The 11,120-nt window shown below is 27.1% G+C and overlaps 1 protein-coding gene across 2 annotated transcripts; it reads left to right on the top strand.

Moving 5' to 3' along the window:
- Window positions 1–1,817: 1,817 nt before the first annotated feature.
- LOC114185646 (probable aminotransferase TAT2) lies at window positions 1,818–4,075 on the top strand. 2 transcript variants are annotated; one of them, XM_028073504.1, is made up of 7 exons: window positions 1,818–2,128; window positions 2,228–2,567; window positions 2,645–2,863; window positions 3,079–3,138; window positions 3,220–3,375; window positions 3,457–3,550; window positions 3,640–4,075. In XM_028073504.1, the coding sequence occupies exons 1-7, from the start codon at window positions 1,893–1,895 to the stop codon at window positions 3,756–3,758; spliced, it is 1,224 nt and encodes a 407-aa protein (XP_027929305.1). In that variant the 5' UTR covers window positions 1,818–1,892; the 3' UTR covers window positions 3,759–4,075. The 2 variants fall into 2 exon arrangements, with proteins under 2 accessions (XP_027929305.1, XP_027929304.1); XM_028073503.1 differs by having other exon boundaries at window positions 3,217–3,375.
- Window positions 4,076–11,120: the final 7,045 nt, after the last annotated feature.

Here is an 11,120-nt window from a genome sequence, read left to right as displayed (position 1 = left end):
AATTACTAAAATAGTAATCTAACAAACTTATTTTCAATGTTCTATCTTGTCTTTTGATTTATTTTATTGGAAACTTTTTTTCTTTTTTGCCGCACAATTTTTTATTCCCTATCAAAAAGTATTTTGTTTATTATTTAGAATATTCTATCCTTAATATACTTTTTCCTTCTATTACAACTTTGATTACATTTTCTTTATAAATGAAGTATTGTATCTCAAATAATTGTTATGATATACATTTTATTATTTATATTTCTTTTTAATATTTATATTTATTATTTATTTTATACATATCTCAAATTCAAATGTTCATGTAAATTTTTATAATATATTTTTTACAATGAACAATGAATAATATTTTATTATTATTATTTTTCTTTTCTTAAAATATTTTGAGTTTATATTTGAGACGAGAAAGACACATATAGATGATTCACAGTTGTTACTTAATAAGGACACGGATGAAATAAAAAATTATAGCTATTAAATATAAAAGTTATTTTTCATTTTAAAATGAAAATTAGATATTCAAAGTTGCACGTTGGAAAAAAATAAAATAAATACAATAGAAGTCTAACCTCTAGAGACAAAGACAAAAACAAGGTAGCTTGGTTTGTTGTTCGTTATAGTGTTTAGTGTGTAACAAAATTTTCATGGAATAAAAGTTTGTATCATTACAAGAAAATGCTTCATTAATATCCAATTTTAGTGACCAAAAATTACTAGTTACTATAATGACTAATTAGATACAAGTTTACAAAGTAAAAAAAATTATTGGTTACTAAAATAGTTACTATTATGAATAAAAAATTATAATTGGTCACTAAATTAGTTTTTAAAATTAGCTACCATAGTTTTGGCTACCAAAGGAAACTAGTCACTAAAAATTAGCTACATAAGTTTTGACTACCAAAATAACTTAGTTACTAAATTGGTCTTTAATTAATTAGTGACAAATTTAGTGATCAATTATAATTTTTTATTTATATTAGTGATTATTTTAGTAACCAATAAATTTTAATTTTGTAAATTGGTATCTAAATTGGTCATTATAGTGATTAACAACTTTTAATCATTAAAATTAGTTACTAATGAAACATTTTTTTTAGTGTATTTTTCATATTTCTCATTAATAGAGTACCACTTTACTTCATTATTAGTTATTAATTTTAATTTATTAATATTTTATTTTAATAATTTTTTTCCAAAAACACGCATAATCACAGAGTTATGACATTGAATAATATAGAGGTAATTGCTTTTTTTTTTTAACTTTTCTTTCCCTGAAATAAAATAATAATTTTAATCTTTTATTTTTATGTTAACAACTATTTTAAATTTTGATACTTTTTTATATTTTATCATTAAGTTTTAACATATGATTTTAATATTTTGAAGTTATGTTTAAATTATGTATAATTACTTTTTTAACTTTTGTTTTTTTAAAAAATAAGTTGATTCTTCAGTTTATTTTTATTCTCAATTTCATTTTTTTTTTAAATTAATGCCATGCAATCTTTTTGGTTAAATTTTTGAAATGAAGGAAGATTTTTTCATTGAAGGTGTATGAATTATTCTGTAAAGAAATTCATTAACATAAAAATCCCATTATAAAATAACAGGAGTCATTATTATATTATAATAGTATAAAACTGTATAAAAATACTGATGATGATTTTATATTTTATACAGTACCATTTTTTTCTGTCATGTTATAGCTTCTAATAAATGATATATATATATATATATATATATATATATATATATATATATATATATATATATATATATATATATGTATAACATTGGTCTCATTCCTAGTATTGTGTTCTTAGCTATCTTTGCTACCCTCTCCTCATAATTCCCTCATCATCCTCATTCCAACTAAGATTATGGAGAACAAAGACTTGAATGCTTCAAGCATCAGTGTGGGAGGAATTTATGACATGTTGCTGGACAGCGTCAACAATGAAGACACCAGACCTGTGATTCGTCTTGGTCGCGTAGATCCCACTGATAACCCACTTTTTCGTACTACAAATGTGGCTCATGATGCTGTTACAACATCAGTTCAATCTTTTAACTTCAACTGTTACCCTCCCACTCTTGGCTTACTAGAGGCTAAGAGGTTTATTTCTTCAAAATTCTTTCTAAATCATTCTACAATCTAATACCAATAATCACTTCAACAGTTTCTGACAAACTCAAAAACTTTTTCACATAACAGGGTTATTGCAGACCATGTTTCAGTTCATCTTCCACATAAGCTCTCAGCAGAGAATGTTTTTCTGACCATTGGTGGCACACAAGCCATAGATATAATCTTACCTTCCATTGCACGTCCTGGGGCCAACATTCTCCTTCCAAAGCCAGGGTACCCTCAATACGAACTTCGTGCCTCTCGTTGTCACCTTGAAGTTCGATATTTTGATCTTTTGCCTGATAGAGGTTGGGAAGTTGACCTTGACTCTTTAGAAAATTTAGCAGATGAGAATACTGTGGCTTTGGTCATCATCAGCCCCAGTAGTCCTTGTGGGAATGTGTTTGCGTATGAACATTTGAAAAAGGTATCTTTTTTATCTCGAACTTACGTTGAACTTGAGAAAAACAAAATGTAGTGATTTTTCATGACTATTAACTGCAGGTTGCAGAGATTGCAAGCAAACTTGGAATCTTTGTCATCTCTGATGAAGTTTATGCTCACGTAGTTTTTGGAAGCAAACCTTTTGTGCCCATGGGAGAGTTTGCTTCAATAGTGCCAGTTATTACGATTGGTTCTTTTTCAAAAAGATGGATTATTCCTGGTTGGAGAATCGGTTGGATAGCCATATGTGATCCTCAAGGAATCCTTCAAGAATCTGGGGTTTGTTTTTTGTTCATAACCTTTTTGTGCTTAAAAAATTATGGCTCTAAAATAGTTGTTTGAGTGTGAATAACCTAGAGATAGAAAACTTGTTATTCTCAATGAATATATAATAAAGTTTAAGTTTTTAACCTACAAGAAAATAAACTGATAACACTCAATCATGTTGAAATTTATCAGCAGACATCTTAATATTTTTTTTTCTTGTTTATTAGATCGTGTCCAAAATAATCGAGTATATAGAGATCACTGATAACCCTCCGACCATCGTGCAGGTAATAACGAACTGATATAAAAATAACCAATTAACTATGTGTTTGTGTGTAATAAGACTGCATCTTTTACATTATCAGCAGGCTGCAATACCAGACATCCTTGAGAAAACTCCAAACGATTTCCATTCAAATAATCTTGGTATACTGAGAGAGGTTGCAGATATATTCTATGATGGGTGTAAGGAGATCCCTTGCTTGACATGCCCTCTGAAACCAGAAGGAGCCATGGTTGTAATGGTGAGTGGCATGAAGAACTTTACAATTTTCATAATGTTGTGGATTAGTAACATTATCAATTAATGAAAAATGATGGAGTAGGTGGAGATTAACCTTTCCCAACTGGAGGACATTGTTGATGATGTACAATTTTGCAGTAAGTTGGCCAAGGAGGAATCTGTGATTCTTTTTCCTGGTAAGAATTTTCTCATGTGATTATTGAAATTCCATTGACTTTGTGACAAAATGATGAAGATGTCATGACCGATGATAACATACTTGTAGGTGTTATCGTTGGACTAAAGAATTGGATTCGGGTTAGTCTTGCCGTTGACCCTTCCGATCTGAAAGAAGGCCTTGAAAGGATAAAAGCATTCGGTCTTAGGCATGCGAAGTTGTCATAAGTCATGCTATCAGAGGAGGTGGTGGGAAGTGTGTTTACTTTTGGGTGTGTTGAGTTACAATAAGACATTCTATGCAGCTAAATATCACATGCAGTCATATAGTATAAATTTATTAATGATGTAAGGGAGTTGCCTTTGTGGCCGTATGTTTGTATAATTTATGCTTTCTTTGTTTGGTGTCTTCGTCTTGGCTTAGCTTTTTCCTCGCAGCTAGTTTGGTTTTGCAAGTTATTTGTGTGTCTCCATCGAGTCTTATTTATGCCTTATGTTAGAATATAAGCATTTCTTATTATTAATGAAATTTTAGTTTATAAAAATGAAATCTTATCATCGGTGACCAATAATCGCCTTAAGTTTATGTAACGATTTTACTACTAAACTTTGATACTAATTGCTCAATTAAACATTTATCACTAAACCAAAAACTATAATTAATATAGTTAATGTGCAACTCTTTTTTGCTTAAGATTGTAATAATCAAAGTGTCATAATTTGATTGTGACTTGACTCATCTATTTTCTATCACGAGACAATTGATACACCTTACAACAATTTAATTAATATTGGGTCATATGATGATAATTTAAAAACATTTAAAGTTAAATTACTACATTTTTAAAAATGTGATCTTAACTATCAACATTTTAACTTTGGTTACCTATAAGTATAAGTATCAACATATTTTTTCTGTATTGCTTAAAATAAATAAGGAACATTTTTTTTTGTATGCTCTATGATCTTAAGACAAATAAAATTCATTATATAATCAACAATAAAAAAATTTGTGAATTATTTTATTATCACTTAAGCTATTTTTTTTATTTTATTATCACTTAAGCATCACTGAATGAATTAGTGTAAGAGTTTATTTCAAATTGTTAGGTTAACGTGACTGTGTTCAAGTCTCTTTCTAATGAATTATAGTAATTCCGCATATGAAAACATCAGTTTCTTTACTAATTCTGTAAAGAATATCATTTTATTTTATATTATGATATTATAGTATATTTCAATAATCATTTTTAGTTTACCGCTAAATGTTTATGATAAGTATTAAGTAAGGAATACAGAATTAAATTTTTCATCAATAAAGTGCTACATTTTTAAAATTTTTAAAAATTTAACGAATCTCCACAAAAAAATTAAAATTAAAAAATATATATTTTAGACTTTTGATTAACAAAATAATTAAGTTCATGAAAATAATTCATTTCAAACTGTTAATCTTAGTTCACAAATTATATTTTAGTTCAATTTAGTTTGATGAAATTATAGTTTTTAATTCGGTTTTACTTTCACAGTCGTTGAACATAAACATCTCAAATTTAAACTACAGATCAGTAATTGCTCAACTAATGGCATATTAAAAATTTACAGAAACCCTAAATCATATACACAAAAGGTTCTGTCATGTGAAAGGAAATTGATCATTTCCCCAATATTTTTTTTTTCAAATTTACCAATAATTGACCCTGTAGTCAATTTGTTCATTTTATTTTGTTTTATTATTAAAGAATTCAGGCTGCACCTCTCACATAGGTTAAGTGTAGCAAAATTATTCACTACCTTTTGTTTGGTTGTTATATGAATGACCGTGAAAAATAGACCCTTAATTAATACCTTCCCATTTTGTCATTTTCGTCTCTTAACCCTTACAAAGAGGCTAACTTTATGAAAGAATCTTTAACCACTTTTATTTATAGGTTGTATCTAAAGTAGATCTTGGACTCCATTCCCACTCAGACAGACATATATGAATTGCTTGACTAACCAAATTTTAGAAATTTAAAAATTTAATGTAGTAGTTAATTAAAAATGAATAAGATGATGAATGTATAGTATAAGATTAAGTTAAATATGAACTCAAGATATATAATGATATATAAGTTAAAAAAAATTAAAAGCTTTTATTTTTTACTTTTTTTTAAAACAATAATTTGAAATTATAATACTTCAAAACGAAATGGATACTATTGAACTTAGGTTAAACGTCCTGAAGGTAACAACAATTGCTTTTATTTATATTGACAATGAGGTACGTGTGTACGCATTTTTAAATATAAATAATAATATGTTAGTAGGTAATAATATTATAATGTTATTAAGTTAATATATAAAATAAATTTATATTTATTAAAAATAAAGTGAAATGAATAGAGAAATTAATTGTTGTTGAATAAAAAAAAAGATAAACAGTTTTATAGAAAATATATAAAAATAACCGTTAATTTTAAAAAAATTAATAAATAATAATATTATAAAGGGTATAATTGGTATTATGAAATATGGACACAAAAGAGAAAATTCTCTTTATATATTGTTATAGATTAGGTCAAATTACTCTTTTTTGTCAACTAATATTAGTTTAGTCTTTAAGTTTTTTTTTTGTCTCAATTTGGTCCTCATTTTCTTAAAAATGATTCAATTTAGTCATTACCGTTAGTTGATCAAACAGTGTTAAAGTCAACACCACATGTCAAAATCTGTGTTTTTCTTTATATTTTTTACATGTATCACTTCACAATTGTGTCACGTGTCAAAATGGTTCAATTTGGTCTCTATATTTGTTTTTAGTTTCAATTTAGTCCCAATTTTTTAAAAAATGGAACAATTTGTCCCTCCTTAAATTAAATTGACACTCAATTTACTTTTGTATGAATCTTATGGTGATATTCTTACTAAAATTAACATTTTTATTAAATATTTTTAGAAATATTTTAAATTAACTTTAAATTCTATACAAAACATTAAACTTTGGTTTTGTTTTAAACTTGAAATTTAGTTCCTAAACTCATGTGTGACAAGTTATTTGAGTTTTAATCTTCACTAAGTTTGTATAATATGATACACTTTATGTCTTTATATATGATAACAAAATTGTTAATTGTTGAAATTAAGTTTAGGGTTTAACTTTGTTTAATAATAAAACTAGAAAAAAAAGCTTGTTTAAAAATATTTCTACAAATATTTAATAAAAAATTCAATTTTAGTAAGAATATCATCATAAGATTTATACAAAAATTAAATTGAGTATTAATTTAAGAAGGAACAATATTGCTTCATTTTTACACAAATTGGGACTAAATTGAAATTAAAAACAAATATAAGGACCAAATTGAATCATTTTGACACGTGACAATGTGGGGTGACATGTGTAAAAAAAAAATCAAAAAATTCAGAAATTGACACATGACATTGACTTTAACACCGTTTGGTCAAAATTAACGATAATGACCAAATTGAATATTTTTAAAAAAAAACTAAGGATCAAATTAAGAAAAAAAAAACTAAAGAACCACGTTAATATTACTTGACAAATAAAATAAAGATTAATTTAACCTTTATATTATATTTGTCTTTTCTATTATCACTTTATTTTAATTCACTGCGTCCTACTGTCCGGTCAATAGTGGTATCATACTTCAAACAATAAAGCATGATGAAATCTTAGGTGGAATAACTTATTCTCAAACATTTATTGAGAAACTTTAAACAAAATGTTTTTCTCTCTTTATAAAAGTGGTATAGAAAAAACAATGTCTAAATATATCCTTAATCTATAACATCATCTTCTCGCACAAGTTTTCTTTCTCGTACCAAAATCAAGATCATTGTTATGTTGTGTATCAATTTTTTTATTGTTCTCAAGAATTAGGAGACAATTAAATTCCGCACAAAATATCAATTTTATTAAATTTCTTGAAATAAATTATCATATTATATTAAAAAGTAACTTTAAATACAATTTATATATTTTTTACAGACATGTAAAGTAAGAATTGTTCTTACTTATATATTTTAATTTGTTTTCTTTTTCTATATTAATGTGGGATCTTCAATAGTTAAAAATAATAGATATTTGGTCTTTTTCTAACCAACGTAGGATCTTCTGCAACCGAAAACAATAGATATGTATAAATATAAAAGTTAAATTCGTTTTTATTTATATAAATATGATATATCATCTCTTAAATTACTAAAATAGTAATTTAACAAACTTATTTTCAATGTTCTGTCTTGTCTTTTGATTTATTTTATTGGAAAACATTTTTTTTTCTTCTTTGCCGCACAATTTTTTATTCCCTATCAAAAAGTATTTTGTTTATTATTTAAAATATTCTAGCCTTAATATACTTTTTCCTTCTATTACAACTTTAATTACATTTTCTTTATAAATGATGTATTGTATTTAAACCTCAGATGATTATTATGACATACATTTTATTATTTATATTTCTTTTTAATAATTTTATTTATTATTTATTTTATAAATATCTCAAATTCAAATATTCGTGTAAATTTTTATAATATAATATTTTACAATGAATAATTAATAATGTTCTTTTATTTTTATTTTCTTAAAATATTTAATTAATATTTGAGATGATAAAGACGCATATAGATGATATACAATTGTTACCTAATAAGGACACATATGAAATAAAAAAATTATACCTATTAAATATAAAAAATATATTTCATTTTAAAATAAAAATTAGATATTCAAACTTGTATGGTTAAAAAAATAAGGTTAAATCATTCTAGAGTTCTCATTTTTGTAGCGAAATATTAAGTAGATCCCCCTCTTTTTATTTGACTCAATTGGGTCCCTAATTTTGAAAAATAACAACTATTCAACCATAATTGTTAAATTTGCTTAAACGAAATTTCCAGATGATAAGGTGGACATGTAAAACGGATACGTGTTAGTTAAGTTTGAAATTGAATATAGCCTACATGTCAATTGTTAATAAAATTGAGTGAGCCCTAAATGAGTTCATTTTCTTTGTTAAGCCCTCCTTCTTCAAATGTTGCATCTCCTTCTTCAGTCCTAAACGTCGCTTTTCCATTCTTGTTCATCTTGCACATGTAATGGTTGGGGGATGAAGAACCTTAGTGTATCTTCTCGTGGTGTTGGAGGATCGAGGAGTTTGGGTTTACCACCGATTTACTATTGTGGAGAGAAACCAATCTAAGAACTACGAAAACAACAAAGAACATGGGGAAACAATTTTGGGGTTGTTCAAAGTACAAGGTGAGATAAGTTGAAGGTATGTTGTTTGTGGTTTTTAATTTTATAGGGGCTAACTCTTTGTTTTGTTTTTGCACAAAGTGGAAGTAAATGGTGGGTGCAATTACTTTAAATGGTCGAGTGAAAATGTCATTGGAGTAAGGGGTAACAGTGAAAAGTGTGAAGGAAGGGATGATAGTTTGGTGATGACTGAAGAAAGTGATGGTGTAGGAAAATGATTTGTAATTTGGAGAAATCAGTTCAAGTATTTGAAAAATGGATAAAGGTCTTGATTGAGATGGTTATTTTTGTTTATGTGGTTAACATAATTGTGCTATCAATGCTGATAAGGAATGCATGATGTACTATTCCAGTGTCGTTTAATGGTTATAATGTCTTGTTTAGGATGGTTATTTCCATGTAATTTTTTTAACCGAATGAATGAATTTGAGAAGTTTGAAACAATTGGTTAACCTAACAGATACAATTTCAAAAGTTTCATGTAATGTTTATTGATAACGTAAATGTGTATCTCATAAAAGTTTGTTCTATAAAATTGATAAATTATGATGGAATTCATTGTAAACCTAAAACCACCAAAATATATCAATTCTCAATTGGCTTAGTTGATAATCTTATTCCTCAATTGTTAATTATAAATATAATTTCACATACAACTATTCAAAAACATCAACATCTCGTAATTCATAATGAAAAGTAAATAATAGATTCCACATAAAGATCTCTTGGGTTCATGCAAAATACATCACAAAAGTGGTGGTCTAGCCATTTAGTAGCAATATTAAAAGATGTGTTCATGCAATAAAAAAAATTAAGAAACTGCCAAGTGACCTTAAAGGTTCACAACTTTTACAAAGGAAGATAATAAAATAGGAAACAACATATGCAACTTCAAAAGATGGCATTCAATGGTCATGTTATAACAATTCGGCCCCTCCTAGCATTCAGTTTGACTCTAGCGTTTGATGTACCTCGTGAAGGATTATTTGGTGGAAGTGGTGGTTGGTGGGATGTGGAATGATTGAGTTGGAGTTGGCTAGTGAGATGGTTGAGTTGGAATTGGTTGCTGGATTAATTGAGTAGGAGTTGGTTGATGGATGGTTGAGTTGGAGTTGGAGTTGGTTACTGGGTTGATTGAGTAGGAGTTGGCTGCTAGGATGATTGAGTTGGTGTTGGTTGGTGGGATGGTTCAATTGAAGTTGGCTGTTGAGATGGTTCAGTTGGAAGGGATGGTTCAGTTGGAGTTTGTTGTTGGGACGATTCTCTTAATTGAGCCAAATGAATTTGACATGCTTGAGGATAAGCTCTTCAATTGTGCCTCATTTCCCTACAAATACGACATGTTTTATGTAAACCACCTTTTCTCAATCGTGTTTCATCTCTTCTTAACTCCCATTGCTCTAATCTTTCTTTCTTTGACCTGCCTGACAATATTCTCTTGGATGGGGGTAAGACATCAGGATATGGTGTTGTCTCCACAAACTCTTACCATTGGTGGGATATATTATGGAGGTGTATATTTCTTCATACGTGGACTTCCTAGACACAACTAGGATGAAGTCTTCTCCACTCATGTTTAGAAACTTCATCGCAGCCAGAGAATGGCAATATACATAAACTGTGACCTTAAGTTTAGGCAATGATTCTACTACTAAATTTTAATACTAATTTTTTGACTAAACGCTTACCACTAAGTAAAAAACTATAACTAATAATTATGGTGTAACTCTTTTTACTTAAGATTATACAACCAAAGTGTCATGATTTGATTGTGACTTGACTCATCTACCATCCACCATCATACAATTGATGCACCTTACAACAATTCAATTATTATTGAGTCACATGATAATAATTTAACAATATTTAAAGTCAAATTACTACAATTTTAAAAATATGCTCTAAATTATCTACATTTTAACAACAATTGCATATAACTATCAATATTTTTTAGTGTATTGCTTAAAACAAATATACAATTGCATATAACTGTTTTTATATTTTTAAATGACATGCCATCACTGTTTTAAGATTCAATATATGAATAACATTTATTAATACTAAAAACTTTGATTTGGATAATAAATTAGTAAAATGATAATAATTGAATGATTTTATGTAATTAAATTATGAATAATAATATACCTGTTTTTCTACAACATTAATACAACGTTTTTAAAAATAATTAATATACTACGTATTTAGTTGTGATTTGATTTGTGATCAGATGATGTTTTAGAAAATTATTAAGTATTGTAGGTTTTGTATTAAAATTTAAAATCAGATATCTTCCAACGGCTAGTACCTAAATTGTCTTAATTCGAATTCAT

This window comes from Vigna unguiculata, chromosome 5 (genome assembly GCF_004118075.2).
Source record: "Vigna unguiculata cultivar IT97K-499-35 chromosome 5, ASM411807v1, whole genome shotgun sequence".
In the NCBI taxonomy this organism is placed as follows: domain Eukaryota; kingdom Viridiplantae; phylum Streptophyta; class Magnoliopsida; order Fabales; family Fabaceae; genus Vigna; species Vigna unguiculata.
This window is presented reverse-complemented; position numbering and strand designations above follow the sequence as displayed.